Source organism: Triturus cristatus, chromosome 1_2 (assembly GCF_964204655.1).
Source record: "Triturus cristatus chromosome 1_2, aTriCri1.1, whole genome shotgun sequence".
NCBI classification, from domain to species: domain Eukaryota; kingdom Metazoa; phylum Chordata; class Amphibia; order Caudata; family Salamandridae; genus Triturus; species Triturus cristatus.
The window spans coordinates 1,154,869,419-1,154,888,965 of NC_140580.1; the positions used below are offsets into that span (position 1 = coordinate 1,154,869,419).

General features: G+C 49.1%; 1 protein-coding gene across 2 annotated transcripts in view; it reads right to left on the minus strand.

Moving 5' to 3' along the window:
• The window catches only part of NUP214 (nucleoporin 214), a 385,271-nt gene that overhangs the window by 141,995 nt on the left and 223,729 nt on the right, over window positions 1-19,547 (minus strand). For both annotated transcript variants that reach the window (XM_085613954.1, XM_085613953.1), the window contains exons 30-31: window positions 4,284-4,354; window positions 3,353-3,503 (exon numbers count right to left, since the gene is read on the minus strand). In XM_085613954.1, the coding sequence (XP_085470080.1) occupies window positions 3,353-3,503; window positions 4,284-4,354 (222 nt within the window). The remainder of the gene's footprint in view (window positions 1-3,352; window positions 3,504-4,283; window positions 4,355-19,547) is intronic.

Below are 19,547 nucleotides of genomic sequence, written 5' to 3' on the forward strand. Positions count from 1 at the left end.
GTGAAGCCCAGCTGGTGGAGTAGTTGAATGGTGGTAGACGTGTGTTGTACACACTGATTGTATGACCTGGGTTTTATTAGCCAGTCGTCTAAGTATGGGAAGACGTGGATGTGTTGTCTTCGCAAATGTGCTGCCACCACTGCTAGGCACTTGGTGAATGCCCTTGGCGCTGTTGTGAATCCGAACGGGAGCACTTTGAATTGGAAGTGTTGTCTGTCCACTACAAATCTGAGGTACTTCCAGTGAGCTTTGTGCACTGGAATGTGGAAATAAGCATCTTTTAGGTCTAAGGTGGTCAAAAAGTTGTCTTGGGAGAGGAGCGAAAGTACCTGCTGAAACGTTACCATATGAAAATGGTCGGAGTGTATGTATGTGTTTAGGGGCCGGAGATCTAGGATGGGCCGCAGAGTCTCGTCCCTTTTTGGTATGAGAAAATATAGGGAGTAGACTCCCATGTTTTGTTGGTTGGTAGGAACGGGTTCTATTGCCTGTTTCTGCAGGAGGGAGATTACCTCCTGCTTTAGGAGTATTAAATGTTCTTGTGACATTGGGCGCTGCCTGGGTGGAATGTTTGGGGGGGTAGATATTAGTTCTAGGCAGTAGCCTGACCGAATTATTTGTGTTACCCATTTGTCTGAGGTGATGGTAGTCCAGACAGGAAGGAAATGTTGGGGTCTGCCCCCGACTGGAGTGGATTGGTCTGGGGGGAGCGGGGGGGGGGAAGTCATTGGGTAGGCGTTGTGGCAGAGCGGGCGTTGTTTGTTTTGCCTCTGCCTTTATTATTGTTACCCCTATAGCCGCCTCTTTGATAACCCCTTGTGAAGGTGGACTGAGTAGGGGATTTGTATGAAGTGGACGCGGTGTCTGAGGAGTAGCCTCTAGCTGTACTCCGAAAGGAAGAGCGGCGAAAGGAGCGTCTAGGAGGGTGTGACTGTAAGGCTCCCATGGACTTCGCCGTATCCGTATTCATTTTTTCTAGGGCCTCATCCACCTTTGGGCCAAATAGATGTTCCTGGTCAAAGGGATGGTTAAGGATGGAGGCTTGTACCTCCGGTTTAAACCCTGATTATCTTAGCCAAGCATGGCGACGGAGGACGACGCTGGTATTGATGGTCCTGGAAGCTGTGTCTGCTGCATCTAAGGCACAGCGTATAGAGGTGTTAGTGATAGTCTTACCCTCTTGAATTAGTTTGTTGGCCCTAGCTTTATATTTTTCAGGGAGTTGGTGCATTATGCTTTCTAACTCGTCATAATGTGCCCTGTCATATCTGGCCAATAGTGCTTGAGTATTGGCGATACGCCACATATTGGCTGCTTGTGACGCAGTGCGCTTTCCTGATGCGTCCAGTAGTTTTGACTCTTTGTCAGGTGGTGGTGCTTCGCCTGGGAGTTTGCCCTTTTACGTGCAGTGGATACCACTAGAGAATCTAGTGGTGCTGGCCCTCTGATGTAGGAGGGATCTGTGGGGGCAGCTTTGTATTTCTTTTCTATGCGCGGGTTAATGACCCTGGCCCTAACTGGGTCCTTAAAAACTTCTGGCGCATGCTTTACCACTCCTTTAAGCATAGGTAATATGGAAGTAGACCTATGTGCGGTGTCGAATGTGTCGAGGAGGAAATCCTCCTCCACGGGGTCGGTATGCAAGTCTACCCCGTGATAATGTGCCACCCTTTGCAGTAGATGGTGGAACCCCAATTAGTCTTCTGGTGGAGATGGTCTGGAGGGGTAAAGGTCATCTTGTGGGACGTTGGGGATATCAGGGATATTGTAGTCGTCCCATGGGTCTGGGGATCCTGTAGGAGTGGGGTCCCCTGTGGGTAGGTCCTGGGGGACATCCCCTATGTCATCATATGGGTCTCCGTGATCATCATCGTGTGGAGAAGGGGTGGGAGAACGATGAGGTTGGGGTGGAGAAGGCGGAGGGGGTGGAGGTGGAGAAGGCAGAGGGGGTGGAGGTGGAGAAGGTGGAGGAGGTGTAAGAGGTGGGGAAGGTATTCTGAACGGAGAGGTAGCAGAGTCCTTCCTCTTTGGAGGCGGAGGTGGAGCAGGCTTCTCAAATGTCTCTTTTTGGAAGAAAGTGTTAAATGTCCAGTTTATGGATCCTTGGTGAGTGTTTTCTGCAAGGGAACCGGTGTAAGTATGTCCGGTGAGGCTGGTCGGCGCCGGAGGCGTCGGGGCCATTGGCTTTTTAGGCTTTTCTGTGCCGGTTCGTTGTTTGGAACCTGGTTTGGGAACCTCCGGATGCTTGGTCGGCGCCGAGATGGGTTTCGGCCTCGAAGTGTCGGTGCCGGTGGCCTTGTGTGCTTTGGTCGGCACCGAAGGTGGTGTTGGTGCCGAAGAGCTGGGTTTCGACCCAGAGTGCTTCGGTGCGGGGCTCGGTGTCGATATGGAGGTTGGCTTCTTTTTCGGTGCCGAAGCGTGTTTATCGGCACCGACGATAGGGTGGCTCGAGCCCGAGCCACCGGAAGGCTTGCTTGGCTTCTTTACCGGGCCCGAAGGTGCGGTGTTGGAAGCAGTGTCCTTGGTCTTGCCTAGGCCCGGAGGCGAAGGTGTGACTGGAGCCTTTTTCGGTGCCGGCAGGGGTGTGTGGGAGAGGGGGGAGATCAGTACTCACGACCCTCTGCGCCGGGGTGATGTCCTCCACATCTGAGTCGTCGGCCTCGGAAGCGCTGACGAGGCCCTCTTCGGTGTAACGCTCTGGAGCGTCGATGCCTTCTCCGAAGATGTCGTCCGGAATCGTCGTCGAGGAGTGCGCCATAGTTCTTCTGGCTCTTCGGTCCCGAATAGTCTTTTTGGACCGGAAGGACTTACGCGCTGGACAGTCTCGAGCCTCGTGTTCAGGGGAGAGGCAGAGATTGCATACCTCGTGGAGATCGGTGTGGGGAAATTTGGACCCACATCGAGGGCACTTTTTAAATGGAGTCCTTTCCATGAGCCAGGACCAAAGCTTGGAGAGGCCCGAAGGCCGCCGTCGACGACTGGAACCGAAGGTCTGTGCCGATGAGGAGGCGCGTCGAGTAGGGGAGATCGCGATCGAAACAATACCGCGGTTTGGGGTGAGGATTGCGCGTCGATCGTCGAACTGAAAGCTGTTCGGAACTGGAGCGCGAAGATTACATCCGAGCCCGATGGCGGAAAAAAACAATCTGAGGATGGAGCCGAAGTCCATGCGCAATACGATCCAAAGGAGGAGTCACCGACCTCGTGACTTCCAAAGACTTTATAAGAGGAAAAACAAACTGCAAACATCCGGGCCCAACACCAGATGGCGATGCACAAGTGTGTAATCTGCAGCTCATATGCCTCGAACAAGTGGTTCCCCTTAATCTGTCACGTTCAAAGTCTTACTCACTTGTGGCAGCCGTTGACCCGAACCCGCTGCCAGCAGTACCAAATGGGTTCTTATTGGCTGCTTCCTGGCTGGGCTTCCCACCAAGCCCGCTGAAGAATCCTCCACCTCTGCTACTGGACCCAAACACGCCACTACCGGGGGATGTTGGCTGCTGTGGAGGTGAAAAATGTAGAAAACACTGGTTGATAATAAGTATAAACAATCAAGTAACTTGCACTAGTTACATACAAAAATGCTTGTATCACTTGCAAGTGGGCGGTCTACTAAAAGTTGTCCATATTTTAATTTTAAGACCAGAGTCTCGCTTCAGGGCCTCCGGCCAGGGCGGTGTCATGACCAGCAGTTGTGACTGTGCCCTTTTGCCAATTCCATCAAACATTTAATATGTGATATATTAGAGCAGTGCAGGTGGGAGAAAAGCAAGTAATGGTCTAGAAGGTGGTGGTAATCGAGGTTGTTTCAGAGGATACATAGATCCAAAGTCAATGTTTGAGCAAAAGGAGAACTAGGCAAGCCCCAGCCCATGACAGGTGGCTGGTGCATTGGTCAAACATCAACGTGATAGGAGCCCTACAATCAAGTGGCTGTGAGATAAGGATTTTCATGGAAGCCTTACCGTCCCAAAAGAGAGCTTAGATCTAACAACTTGAGTCTTCTCTCTATTCCTAACCAGATATGTTGGCGTTCTTTTGCCTGCCTTGCCCCCGAACTATGGAACACCTTACCTCTTCCTCTTAGGATGAATGATAATCTACTCGGCTTTAGGCAACAACTCAAGACCCATCTCTTCACCTAAAAGATCATGATACTGAGCCTGCCAGACCGTAGCGCTGGGAAGCCCATCTCGGGTAGCTACATGCTCAATGAATCTTTTGAATTGAACTGAGAGTATGCAATGTTGGAATGTACAGAAGTATTATAACTTGATTACCTGGCCAAACATGCTAGCTCCTGAGCTTGGTGCCTGGCCAAACAGGGAACCAGTGCCACTGGAACCGAATCCTGTGAAAATAGAATGCATGTCATTTTCTGCAAACTTTCAGACATCCTTGCAGTGACGCCTCATTCACCAAAATCCAAACATACTGATATTCCACCCACGCTTCCCCTACAAGACAAAATAACTATCACAGCACAGTGACCGCTCTATGATTAATTATAGGACCACGTTTGCACTTCCCTGATTAGTCCAAGCTCTATCACAGAACATTCACACTTCCTTGAATGCCATAGGCAAAATCACAACGGTGCATTTTCCCTGCAGGATCAATGTATTTCCACACACCATCTCCCAGGTGAAGATACTTTGACCTCAGACCCATCCTGCTCTTCTTAATTTGTGAATCTTTCCACAGCCAGTCCCCCCCAAAACACGACATATACTATATCTAATTTAGCATTCCGAATTCTTGCATTGAAACGAAAGACGTATTTTATATTTTTATATGGTGGTGGGCAGCAGATTATCCAACATTTTGTGCAAGCAAGAAAAGGAATAAGCCACTTACTTTTGAAAGCTGCGATAATGACGTCCAGAATACAGCAGGTTAAGATTTCAATTCACTTTTTAACTTTCGAGGTTCACAGTAAGCAAAAAAAAGGGCCAATGCTACTTGTGATGAAACTCAGTTTCAACATGTGTTGCCTAGATTTGTTTACATTTTAGGTCTTCTGCTAGCTGATTTTAGAGCAGCCTGGACCTGCCAAAGGGGGGTTTCTCTGTAGCACGGAAAACATTTTTGCTATTTAATCTGAGACATTTTTATAAGTCAACAGTAGGAGTGCACACATATCGTGTTAGCGGAATAAAAGTCAAATGCCATGTGTTGGCATCCAGTTAAGGTTTGTCACTCACGTGGAGAAACCCCTAGGACATGGGCTGTAAAACAGCTGCCACTCGCCAGGCTATCCTGGAGCTTTAAAGATAAAACAGTTTCCCTTTAAAGAGCTACATTTGAAACTATGCAAGTCGGTATAACAGTGCCTTGTCAAAGTTAGACCAAGCTGCTTACTGCTCAAATGTAAAATATAAGCTGTTCCCACACATATTTCTATAGGTTTACAAGCTAAGGGACAAGTGAGGCTATAACCAGGATGCATGCTTTTTAACTTGTGTTGTTTTCAAACCAAATTTCCACATATCTTTATTTGCAAGGTAAGTACGTCATATACTAAATAAAGCAAATAAAATCTATGTGACAACATTGATTTTTATTTCATTTGCCTCCAAGGCATCATTAATAAAGCTGTCATTCACTGTAAGCAGTCTATTTCCTGCAGTTTCTAATGGATACTCTAACAGCAGAGTCCTCACCTTGCGAATATCTCCAGGCGCCATACTGGATTCTAGAAACCCAAAAAGCAGTGCACCTGCATATCGCAGATGGTACAGTATGGCTTTGCACCAACTTGGTTCTGCCTCAGAAGTGATGAGTGGATTCACAAATAAGCACCATGTAGGAAGCTAGCTCTTTATATGGTATATCGAAATGAGATATATCATATAAAGAGTCCAGGGGTTCCCTTATGAGTGGACAGGTGATTTGCTATGGCAATACCAAGGTTCTCTTTTAGGGGGCAGCGTGGTCGAGCAGCCTCAGGCTTATCTGAAAACACACACAATGGTCAATAAATGAGAGACACGACTCAAGAAGGTGATCCACACCAATTTATTAAAATAGCAACTATCTTTACATATGTTTAGGCATTATAAGAAAATCGTTCAGGTAAGAACGTTTTTAAATGTGAATTCTTTATAGCTCAAAAAGTTGACATTTAGTGCCATTTCTGGAAGATGTACTGCTGTACTATGGGAGGAAAAGTCAATGCAGCATTCAGGTATAGTACAGCGACTTACATGACCGTACTCCAGGAGTTAAGGTGAGTCATGGGCAATGTCCAAGGCAGCACCAGCAGAACACCACCAGCGACACTACGGCGGCCGGGTGCAGGGCAGAAAAACAACATTGGGTGCCCAATGTTATTTTGAGGAGAACTGTTACAGTGAAAAGAGGTTGCAGGGTTTGACTGGGGGACAAGTTGGGCTAAACCAACAGGGGAGCATAGGCCTCAATATACTTGGGGACGTAGGGACACCTTTGGTCGTCTTCTCCATGGCCGTGGGGCGACGGGTGCAGAGGTGTCTTTAGGCATCGTGTTGTATTACTGGTAGCAGTCGCAGTAGAGGGGGCTGCGTTTAGAGGCTGTAGGTGACGTCAGAAGGTCCACTAGAGGTGAAAGCACAAGGGACTCGAGCTGTGGAACCTTAATGGCACAGTTGGCCCACTTCACCTCGGGCTTGGAACAGCAGGTGCAGTGGTGGCTTCCGGTGTCGGGTTTTGGCGGTTCCAGAGTCCTCAGAGTCCTTTCTTTGGAGATCCTGCAGGATACAGGGAACAGTTCAGCTGTTCCACAGGAGGTCTTGGTTCTTTATTGAAGGCAGGCAGTCCTGCCTGGATTTGGAGGCACAACAGCTGCAGGACGATAGGTTTTTGGCACAGTTTTGACAGGGGGGAAAAGTAGACAAGCTGGCAGGGCTTGGGCCAAGTCAGTTGATCTAGTCAGTCTTCTGCTTTTGCAGCTCTTCCGTGTCCTCCTTCTTAGGTCATCAGGATCTGCTTCTCTGGTGCCAGGGACTCCCCTAAATACTAAATTTAGGGGCAGTAGGGATATGTAGGGTGGTAGCCAAAGGGCCACTGACTCTTGGCTACTTCTGAAAAGTTGTGTCCACCTCAGTTTAGCCCACCTTAGGGGCGGTATTAGCCTGGGGGTGGCACGCCTACATGACTAGATAATTTTCCCGCCTGTCCAGGTGCCAAAGGGGCTCTGGACAAAGGGAGTCTGTTTCCTCTCCTGTGAGGGGAGCCAGATTTGCATTTCAAAGGCAGCAGCATCTAGAAGCTTGCCGGCCTAAGAAGGCTAATCAGCTGATCATTCAGTGGGCAGGGGTGTGACACCCTCCTCCCGGACAGGCTTGGTTTCTGACCTCCTGAGAACAAAAGGCTCTCTCCCTAGGAGGCCAGAACAGTGTCTCGGGTGGCAGGCTGGCAGAGACCAGTGAGCGAGTACACCAGAGGCAGGTAGGTTTTCAGGAGGCACCTCTAAGGTGCCCTCTGGGTGCATGTATTGGTAAACAGTGGAATCAGTGTGGTTTTACCAATATGAGATGTTTGATACCAAACATCGTTATCTTCAGTGAAGCCATCATGTAGCTTGGAAACTCGTTTTCACCAGTGACTATCAAATGTCTTAAGCTGGGTTCCCGGTCTACTTTCATTGACAGTAATACGACTGACCAGCGCAGGGGCATACTTGCTCATGCAGGTATGCCCTCACATGTAATATTCCGCACCCTGCCGTAGGACGGTCAGGCCTGCTGTAGGGGTGACTGACAAATATTACATGCAGTGTTAGGGGCATGGCACACAGGGATTCACTTTTGTTTGCACCAAGACACGCAGCCTTGATGTGCTTGGTCAGTAGTACCTTAGGGGGGCACATTTCGAGCTGCAGGGGCCCTCCTTAGTACCTCAGGCCCTAGGTACCAGGGTACCATTTACTAGGTACTTACAGAGGGTGCTAAAGGGTTTGCCAATTGGGAAACAATTGTACAGTCTTGGGAAAGAGCTCTGGCGCAGGGGACCTGGTTAGCAGGAACCCAGTGCACTTCCAGTCAAACCACATCATTTACCAGGCAAAAAGTAAGGGTGACCATGTCAAAAAGAGGCCCTTTCCTACACATCACCTATGCACAATGACAGCTGTTCCTCTTGTAGGTTCATGTGCACCATCACACATGGAGCCCATCAGCAAATTGAAAGGTGGAAGAGGAGACCATTCCGTAGAACGGGGTGGTGGAAAGACAGTGAGGAATCTGTGGTTAAATAGAGTATACAGAAAGAGTTACTGAAGGTAAATAACTTGTTCTTCTGATGGACACTTCTAACTGCAGATTCGTCACTTGTGAATAGATACCAAAGCAGTACTTCTTAAGGTGGTGGGTCTGTGGATTCGTCAGGTCAAAAAGGTATGACAAAACAGGCAAAATGCTTATTACGACAGGCCTACCTGTCAAAGCAATAGTGCCTTGTGAATGTGTGCACGGATGCAAAGGCTGCAGCCTGACTGATATCCAGGACAGGCACTGCATGCATCAACACAGTAGTAGCAGCCATGGCTCAGGTGTATTGAACCCTCATACCTTCTGGATGCTGCTTCTTAGTCAATGCGCAGCAGATCTTAATACACAGGACAATCCATGGCCAACTTCTAAACCGCTTTGCCTTTCTTTGCTATGGAGAATTCAACAAAGTAGACTGTCCCCCCAATGCTCTCTGGCACGTTCAATACATAAACCGAGGGCTGTTTTGGAATCCAGTCAAAGACTCCTCTACTCTTAAGGGGTGAGGCGGAGTAAAGAATGTCAGAAGGGTGATAACATGTACGAAATGAAATGGTCTCATTACCCTTAGCAAGAATAAAGCTCATCTTCTCAACACCAGTTTGACTGTAAACAAGGTGGTGTAAGGCAGCTTGACCGAGAGGGCTTGACGCTCACTCATGCAATGAGCTGAAACTACAGTGACCAGAAAGACCTTTTTCAAGGTCAAGAGGTATAATGGGCTTCCGGGCAATGACTTAAAAAGGGTAGACATTAGGAAAGTGTGAACCAAATTTAACTCACACTTTATCATCAGAGAAGTTTTTGGCAGAAACATATGTTCTGAACTTTTAAGAAATTTCATCACAATACGTGATTTGAACAAGGGCAGCTGGTCTGTCAAACACAAAACAGGCAAACCTCTAATTGTGCCCATTGCATGTCGTTGCTAGGCCAAATATAAAATTAACAACACGTCTTACAGTTTGGCCTGCAATGAGCCCATCTGGCGGGTCACACACTAGGCCACAAGCTTATCCGAGTGCCTGATATACACCAATTTTGTGGAAGGGCGTCTGCCTGTCAAGATCACATCAATGACTTTGGGGTAAAGAATAAAAGGAGATCAACTGCTGCGGCTCAATCTCCAAGAATCAGGTGCAGATTGCACAGACCCGGGTACAACGACATGCACTGCTGCTGAACCTTCCCTCCTTCTGAAACAGGAGCGTTATAGGAGAACAGATCCTCATGCGAAGAAGTTCCAAGCAGCACACTCTTCTGGCCCAATCTGGAGTCACCAAGATGACTTGTGACCAGTCATTTCGGATCTTCTTCAGAATTCTGTACAGGAGGGACAGAGGCGGGAAGGCAAACAAGAATCCTGTGCTCTACTCTAGGCTGAGTCTCCAAGAAAGAGCCTTCATGGGAACTCAAAGGTAAGACAGTGTTGACACTGCACGTTCTTGACGGTGGCCAACAGATCGACCCAGGGTCGTCCCCATTGCCAGGAAGATGCCCTGTGGCCCTTTGGGTGTAACTGGTATTAGTGATCTGCCAGGTATAGCCAACTGAGTAAGCCCGCTCCTGCATTCAAAGATCGCAGCAGGTGGCTCTTGACCAGGGAGATTCCCTGATGACTCAGCCAATTGCAGAGGCGGGGAGCCTCCTAGCACAGGTCCTAGAACCCCATCCTGCCATGCCTGTTGAACCAACACTGGTACAGAACCCAAACATAGTTTGAGGGACACAGGCGGCACCAAGGACTGATTCACCAGCAGTAACTTGACTGGAGGTGCCTGCAGATGCTTGGGTTATGAATGTGCACCATAGAGAACCATAAAGATGCAGAAGATGCGCAGTATGGCCCCCTAAATGCTTCGATCTGCTGTGATGTCAGACCTAGAAAGTCATTGTGCATCATGACCATTTTTGGAATCAGCTCCTCAGTGGAATGGGAACAAGACCGAGTAGCACAGTACCACCCTCGCCTTCTCTGGTGATCTAGAGTGACAGGAAGGGGCTGAGTGCCGCTTGGACTTCTTATGTTTTCTTCTTGGACCTGGTTTTATCCAAAGAAGACCTGTCACAGGAACAACTTTGGGAGAGTCTGCAAATATAAGGGGATTCTGTCAGGAGTGTGCTTTAAAACATGGATAAAAACAGCGCAAGCCACGTGACCGTTAGATCACAACAAAACAAATGGACCATATAAATTACAAAAATAGGAGCTTATAGACTGTTACACAATCAGTAGGACAAACTGTCAACTCCTAAAAATGCGCTGTTTTCACCTAGCGAAACACCCATATGTGATGCATTTTGTGCCATACAGTTTTTGTTAGAAGTGCTATGTTGGGGAAACAGACTTTACAACTAGGTTTTTACTACAGTGTGCCTTTAACACGTATTTTTTACCACGCATGTGCCTGGGTAGTTATAGTTAAGACCTAGTTTCCATAGGAAAAGCAATTCTTTTTTGCCAGTAACTTTGGGGCCGCTTGACGAATCTTCACGAAATTTTCAAAATTAATACAACGCTCACCTCAACTGCTATCTTGAAAGTTTCGGGGTGATCCGTCAAGAAGGGTCCAAGAATCAGGGGGTGCTTAAAAGGACGTTTCCCCATGTTAATTCCCATAGGACCTTTAGCCACGGCTACAGCCTGAACTGCTGAACGGAATGACACCAAATTTGGCAGGAAGATAGATGTTGGTTCAGGGTTTGGTGTAAGTCCGTTCAGCAGATGCTGAGAAATTTTAAGAAATTGGAGCTGTATATATAGACACACGGTGGTTTGGCGACCCCTGCAGATCTCATGCTGAGATACGATTGGCTGCCAACACTTCAAACCAGGAAGTGTTAGCAGCTATCTTGTATCTCAGTTGAACAGTCACATGAAAAAACGCAAAAAAAAAAAATGCAAAAAAAAAAAAAAGAAGGGGGCAGGGTAGAAACACCCTGAGCCCCATGGCATCGGGAGGGGGGACCCACAGGGGTCCCCCCACGGCCAAAACCGCATTAAAAAATGTATATATATTCGGCGGGAGTCTCGTTGGATCTGCGACTCTTGCCTCAATTAATAAAAAACACCCCCAAAAAAATGAACTGCAGGCTTCCGCACTTTAATATAGCCCCGTGGGTGGGCCAGGTCCTGGGGGCATGTGCAAGTAAGTAAAAGGGGGCACACTGGGCCCCCCCCTCCTAGAATGCCTAAAGCCCCGGGGACCGCCATCTCCCCGGGGCAATGTTATGCAGGGGTTGTCCTCGCTACAACCGCCGCACCCCGGGGACCGCCACCTCCCCAGGGCTAATGTTTTAATGAAGGCAGGGGGCCGCGTGCCCCCCCAACCCCCACTGCAGCCCCGGGGACCTTCACTTCCCCGGGGCTAAACAATATTGTTGAATAGGGGCTCCAGCTCCCCAACGCAACCCTGGGGACCGCCACCTCCCCGGGGCACACTTTTTTTTTTTTAAATGAAATGCAGGGGAGACCTTACCGGCACACATACATTATTGAAAAGATAAAAAAAGGGGAGAAGGCCCTATTGTCTCCCCCGCAGCTCCTGGGACTGGCACCTCCCTGGGGCACAAAAACAATAATGATGAAGGGGGTCTGTTGCGAATCCTCTGCCCCATGGACGGTCCTGGGGTTAAAACAGAGGTGGGCTTCCCCCTCGTGGGGCCCTGCGTGGCCCTGGTGCCCACCCCCTGGACATAGTAGTTTGCTAAGGCTTGGCAGGAGCACCCCTCCTGCCAAGCAATAGCAAACAGTGCACCGCTTTGAGCAAGAAAGAGCATTTTGCTCTTGCTTGCTGAAAGCGGAGCACGCTTTGCTTTTTACTCACAGGGAGCCTCATGTCAGCAGCTTCTTGTGTGTAAAAAGCAATGCCGGCTCCCACAGGAGGCGGGGAGCCGGCTGGGACCACCGGGGCATTAATGCTCCCCCCGCTGTCCCCAACTTGTACTATGTAGGTGGACCAGGGCACCCACACTACAGGCTGGGCCCAGGGGCCCCTAGGGCTGAAATCAGCCCGGGAGGTGCCACACGTCCCCCCTCACCCTTCCTTTATTTAAAAAATAAAGAAAAGAAAGGCTGGGCCCTGGGGGAAGGAGGAACCTGGGTCTGAAACCGGCCTGGGAAATGGGTCCGCGCGACCCCCTCCCTTTAAAAACATATTTTATAAAAAAAGAAAAAGTCTGGATCCTGGGGATGGGGTCCCCAGGGCCAAAAATGACCCAGGGAAGAAGAGCTATGCGGCCCCCTTTCCTTTTTAAAAAAAATATAAAATATTAATCAAAAGAAAGGCTAGGCCTTCAGTGATAGGGTCCTAGGGCCAAAATCGGTCTGGAAGGGGGGGGGCCGCGAGGCCCCCGACCCTTTGTTTTTTTTTAATAACTTTTTTTTTTTTTTTTTAAAGGAGCAGGCCTCCGTCCAATAAATAGAAGAAAAAAAACAAAAGAAAGCCGGCAACTCGCTGAGACCCCACCCCCTTTCTCCACCACTCTGCAAACACTCATTCTGGCACACTGTTGGTTGGGGGATGAAGTCCCCTTGGCTGCTGAGGTTCTTTAAGGGCCAACAAGGCCTCCTGTTCCCTCCAGTGAGCCCCACACCGTGGAATTGCTGAGAGGTGTTCGGAGGCCATGCCCCCTTTCTCCACCACTCTGCAAATGTGCCTCTCTGCTCACTACTGTTGGGGGTGGATGAGGTCCTCATGCCTCCTGAGGGCCTCAGGATTAAAGTGGACTTCTTCTCCCCCAAGCATGAATGCGCCAGGAGGCGCATTTGCAGAGTGGTGGAGAAAGAGGGCGTGGCCTCTGATGACCTCTCAGCAATCCAGTTATGTGGGTCTTACTGGAGGTAACAGGAGGACTAGATGGCCCCCAAGGAACCTCAAAAGCCAAGGGGACTTCAACAACCAACTAGTAGTGTGCCAGGAAGTGCGTTTGTAGAGTGGTGGGAAAAGGTGCGTGGCCTCCTACCAGGTCTCAGCAATCCTGCTGTGTGGCACTTATTGGAGCTAACAGGTGGGGTAGTTGGCTCCCAATGACGTCCTTGGGGGCCAACTACCCCTCCTGTTATCTCCAATAAGTGCCACACAGCATGATTGCTGAGAGGTCTTTGGAGGCCACGCCTCCTTTCTCCACCACTCACAAACGTAGCTCTTGGTGCACTACTGGTTGGGGCATGACGTCCACTTTCATCCTGAGAGATCTTGGGGTCAAGGAGCCTACCTGTTACCTCTTGTAAGTCCTACAAAGCAGGATTCGTGAGAGCTGGTCAGAGGCCCAGCCCCCTTTCTCCACCACTCTGCAAACAGGACAACTAGTTAAAAAAAGACTAGAAATTCAGATGAAAAAACTGTTACAGGGATGTTCTAGTTAGGAAGGAATATGCTACTTACCAGTATGCATCTGTTCTTGGCATGTAGAGCTGCAGATCTACACACTTGTGCATAGATAGCCATCTGGTGTTGGGCCCGGATGTTTGCAGTTGTTTTTCTTTTTGGAAAGTGTTTGGAAGTCACAAGGTTAGTGACTCCTTGTAAGAAAGTGGGTTTCTGTTGCAGTAGCCCCCCCTTTTTTGCCTAACAGCTGAGGCACTTTTCCTTGTTGTGCCCTGGGCTCCTGCCAATCAGGTGCCCAGGGCCTGTGTTCCTTCCCTAAAAACTGCCTAACAGCCAAAACCCAAATTGGCAAACCCTGGCCACATGTCAGCCCCTGGTAAACGGTATCCTAGGTACCCTAGGTACCCAGGACCTTGTGACCAGGGAAGGCCTCTCAGGGCTGCAGCACTCATTGTGCCACCCTTAGAGGCCCTGTACCCTAACACACACACACACACTGCTCTTGCAGGCTGAGTGTCTGGATACAAGACAAAACAGAGAGTCGACATGGCACACATCCCTGTGTGCCATGCCCACAACCTACACTGCCCTGGCATACATCAGCCACCCCTCTAGCTGGGTGCCCTATGCCAGTGGTGTGGGCACAGAGGCAGGAGCCCTGTGCCCCTACAGTACCCATATCCATTCCTGGGTCCTGTAAGTGCAGTGCTGCCATTTAAGAGTACATGGTGCTGGGAGCTTGTCAAACACGAACTCCACAGCACCATAATGGCAGCACTGAAGACTGAAAAGTTTGGTATCAAACTGCTCAGCACATTAAATCCACACTGATGCCAGTGTGGGATTTAATGTACAAAGCACCACAGAGGGCATCTTAGAGAGACTCCCTGAAACCTAAACCTACAATCCACGTCTGTTCTGAGGCTGCCTAGGCTGTCACACAGCAGACATGTTCCTGGACCCCTGGTTCGGAGAGCCCCTGCTCTCCTGGGTCTGCAACAATGCACATCCTGGGCGAGGTGCTAAATCTCCTCCCCCAGGATGGGCAGGGGGAAGCTTCAAAGGTATTCCGCCTCTGTGAGCTTCCCCAGGCCACTGCAACCCCCCACTCTGGCGGGAAGCTTGGCCAGAAACCCCAAATAAGGACAGGGGATGTGCCAGCCTGCCAAGCCCACCCCTCAGGTGGGGGAGGCGAGGTGAAGCACATCTTCGGGCTCTCGCCATCTTGAAGATGGGAAGCCCTGCCCAATCAGGACTAGGCTCCTGCCCCCCTCCCACAGGAGAGAGGCAGGATAGGGGGTGTACCCACCCCAGGACAGGGACCCATTGGCCCCTGCCCTTCACCTACCTGTAACGCCCCTAAATCTAGTATTTAGGGGCACCCTGAACCTTCCTTCCCCAGATTCCAGATTCCAAACTACGAAGAGCAAAAAGAAAGAAGACCTGCCCTGCAGCTGCTGAAAAGAGGAAGACACCAACTGCTTTGGCCCCAGCCCTACCGGCCTGTCGACCCTCGAACCTGCTCCTGCCCCAACCCGGCATCTCTTGTGGCCAGCAACCTCACCAACCCCGGAGGACCTGGCTACCTTTTGGCTCTAAGCCCCTGGGACTCCCATGAGTAGAGGCTCTACTCAAAACCTATCTCTAATCCCTGGCAGCAGCCCGGAACCGCGAACCCAGCGCACACTGCACCAGCTAAGCCTAGCCAGTGCCGGAGTGAACAAAGACCCTGAGGACGACCCCACGGCGACTGTGACCCCGAGTCCGGCACCCAAGGACCTCCCTAGACACTCCTGAAGAAGCCTGCAGGCTCAGAACAAGGTGCCCCCCCCAACTGCGATCAACAAAGGGTAAGATTTCCCGACACCTAAAGGCACCCCTGCACGCGGCGCCCCACGGACCCCTGTGCCCAATCCCGGGGTACCTACCTATCCTCCAACTACCCAACTTACATCTCGAAGTGGTGGTGGCACCTGAAGAGTCCTCGTCCCCGAGCTTGCAGTCTTTTTCTAAACCGGAGATTTCCCATTGAAATCAATTAAGCGCCCGAAGGCTCAAAAGCACTCTGCACCCAGCCGCCCGAGTGGCCCTGGCAGTGAAAACTCTACACCTACCTACTTCCCCACTTGCCCTGAGTAAGTGACCAGGAGCCCAGCTCCCACAGCCGCGTGGCTTGCCAGTCAGCAGCCACCAACCAAGGCCCCCCTATCCCTCATAGGATAACATTGGGCCTAACTCTCTCTGCACCCGGCCGCCCTAGAGTCGCTGAGGGTGAACCAACTGTACCTACCTGACCCTGGGGGACCCCTGAGTCTATGCCCAGAACCTCAACTCTGCCAGTCGAGTACTTACCCTGAAACCGATAACTCTATTTTTCTCATAGGGTAACATTGACTGGCTTTTTCCTGAAATTTCTTCTAAGTGTGGACTTTTCAAATCTGCTCTTAGGTGAGCTCCCAGTGCTGGATCTTGGTGCCCAGCACTGACTCTGAAAAATACTTACAACTGTACTTACCTGTAACCCAATTTTCTTCCATAGGAAACCATTGACTGTTTTTCTGTGCAATTTCTTCTAAGTGTCGATTTCTGCAATCTTTAAATATTCTTCAAAAATCGTATAATATCTGAAAACGTAATTACTTACCTGTTTTGGATAAAGGTCCCAGTACTGAGTCTAGGCACCCAGTACTGGATAACAAAAGTAACTAGAACATACTGTACCTGCAACTTGAATTTTCTTCCATAGGGAATCATTGACTGTTTTCCTTGAACTATTTTCTAAGTGTCAACTTTTAAAATAGCTAAATATTGTTTAAAAATCATTACAGTACTTAAGTCGACTTTCATCACTTGATTCTGAGTACTGACCCAGGACTGAATCTAGGATCCAGTCCTGGAATTCCTAAAGTAATCTAAAAAGTAATCTGTTACAAATAACTTGAATTTATCATTGAGCTCAATGCATTGTTGTGTTTAAAATAGAGTTGCCTATTGCAACCACTTGTAACTGCTTACCAAAGCCAATTGCATATTGCAAAAATATTTATATAAAGCATCTCATTCTGAGAAAGTATATTTTAATACCTATTGTTGGTTCTAAAATAAAACAAGCATATATTTTTTATATATAAACCATTGGCCTAGAGTTCAGTTATTGAGTGTGTGAGACCATTTGCTGACTGAGTGTGTACAACAAATGTGTTGCACTGTCCTCTGATACTGCCTTACTGCTCGACCAAGCTACCACTTTAGAGAGTAAGGTTATATCTATCTTTAGCCTCTGTTAAACCCTTGGGGACTGTGGACTCTGTACACCCTGTACCTATTAAGGAACAGTATATACAGAGCCACTTTCTCGCACTCTTCCTTTGGATCGTATTGCGCATGTGCTTCGGCTCCATCCTCAGATTGTTTTTCGCCAGTAGGGAAATGATGGAGCGTAGTAATAAACAGTGAAGATGCCCATGTGCGTTGTATCTAAATAATATAAACTGGAACAGATAAAGGTAGCCGGGGAGGCGGGTGGGCGTGTGTAGATCTGCAGCTCTACATGCCAAGAACAGATGCATACTGGTAAGTAGCATATTCCGTTCGAGGCATATGAGCTGCAGATTACACACTTGTGCATAGATTATATAGCAGTACCCACCCTTAGCGGCGACCACCGGTATCTGTTGCAGTGGTTTGAAATAATGTTCTGAGTACAGTCTGGCCCACACTAGCCTGTTGCTTAGTTTGCACATCTACACAATAGTGTTTAGTGAAAGTGTGCGGTGTTGACCATGTAGCTGCTTTGCAGATATCATCTAATGGGATGTTTCCTAGAAAAGCCATTGAAGCCCCTATTTTACGTGTAGAATGGGCTTTAGGGGGAACGGATAGCATACGTTTTGCTTTGTGGTAGCAAATCTGAATGCATTTGACAATCCACCTAGCTATGCCCGACTTGGAGATGGGGTTGCCCTTGTGTGGTGGAGAGAAAGAGACAAACAGTTGTTTGGTCTTACGGAAAGGTTGTGTTCTCTCGATGTAGTAGAGTAATGCTCGTTTGACATCTAGTGTGTGGAGAGCTCTTTCTGCAACGGTCTGTGGTTGCGAGAAGAATACTGGTAGTTCTACAGATTGGTTTAGGTGAAAGGGAGAAATGACTGTAGGGAGGAATTTTGGGTTGGTACGGAGAACAACCTTGTTATGGTGCATTTGCAGAAAAGGTTCTTGAATGGTCAATGCTTGTATCTCACTGACCCTTCTGAGGGAAGTGATGGCTACGAAAAAAGCGGTTTTCCACGTTAAAAATTGGAGTTCACATTTGTGCAGTGGTTCGAAAGGAGGCCCCATTAGTCTGGTGAGAACGATCTTTAGGTTCCACACAGGTGAGGGTGGCGGCACTGTGGGGGGAATTATTCTTTTAAGGCCTTCCATGAAGGCTTTAATGGCAGGTACTCTAAAGAGCGATAGATGTTGCCTGTTTTGTAGGTAAGCTGCTATGGCTGCGAGGTGCAGGCGAATGGACGTATAGGCTAGATTACACCTTTGCAGGTGGAGTAAGTAGCCTATGATGTGTTGAATGGAGACGTCTAGGGGATTGATGGTGTTGTTGTGACAATAGACAAAAAAACGTTTCCACTTGGCGGCGTAGCAGGCTCTAATGGTGGGTCGCCTAGCTTCCTTGATGACGTTCATACAGTCAGGGGGAAGATTTAGATAACCGAATTCTAGGATTTCAGGAGCCAGATCGCAAGGTTGAACTGAGCTGGGTCCGGGTGTCTGATCTCTCCATGGTTCTGGGTTAAGAGGTGTGGAGAGAGGCGTAATTTTTGGTGCGCTTCTCCAGCAGTGTGGTGTACCACGGTTGTCTGGCCCAAGTTGGAGCTACTAGGATTAGTATGAGGGAGTGTTGCTGTAGTTTGCGCACCACTAGTGGAATGAGTGGGAGAGGGTGAAAAGCGTACGCAAATCTGCCTGACCAGTTCATCCATATCGCATTTCCTTTGGACAATGGGTGTGGATATCTGGCGGCGAAGCTTGGGCATTTGGTGTTTTCGTGGGTGGCGAAGAGGTCTATCTGTGGATGCCCCCACACCGGAAAGTACGGGTGTAGAACTTGTGGGTGGAGTTCCCACTCGTGGATTTGTTGTGTTTGTCTGCTGAGCAGATCTGCCATAGTGTTTTGGACTCCTGGGACATGCTGAGCTAGGAGAAAGATTTTCTGGGGTATGGCCCATCTCCATATGCTCTGTGCTAGCTGAGAGAGCTGTGGAGAGTGTGTGCCGTTTTGTTTTTGAATATAGTACATGGCTGTCATGTTGTCTGTGCGGATTAGGACTGCCTTGCCTGAAATCTGTGTTTGAAAACATTTTAGGGCTAAGAAGATCGCTAGTAACTCCAGATGGTTGATATGGAGTAATTTTTGTTGAGGTGTCCATGTGCCCTGCACAGTGAGGTGTAATAGATGAGCTCCCCAGCCGGAGAGCGATGCGTCTGTTGTTAGTACTATCTGAGGAACCGGGTCCAGCAACGGTCGACCTTTGGAAAGGTTTGTGGTGGTCCACCATTGCAGAGAGCGATGGGTGCGACCGTCTTCCAACACCAGATCTGTTAATTGACCTTCGGCCTGGTTCCATTGGCGCGCTAAGCACTCTTGGAGAGGACGCATCTGGAGTCTTGCGTGAGGTACTATGAAGATGCAAGAGGCCATCATCCCTATTAGTTGCATAAACACTCGAGCTGGAAGGGAGTGTTGTGCCATGAATTTTGCGCGTAGAGCCTGAATGCTTGTAATCCTGGTAAGATTGGGGTAGGCTAGCGCTTTTGAGGTGTCTATGGTGGCACCGAGGTATTGTTTTATGTGGGATGGTTGTAGATGGGACTTTGCGTGGTTTACTGTGAAGCCCAGTTGGTGAAGTAGCTGGATAGTGGCATGCGTGTGTTGTACACACTGGCTGTATGAACTGGCTTTTATTAG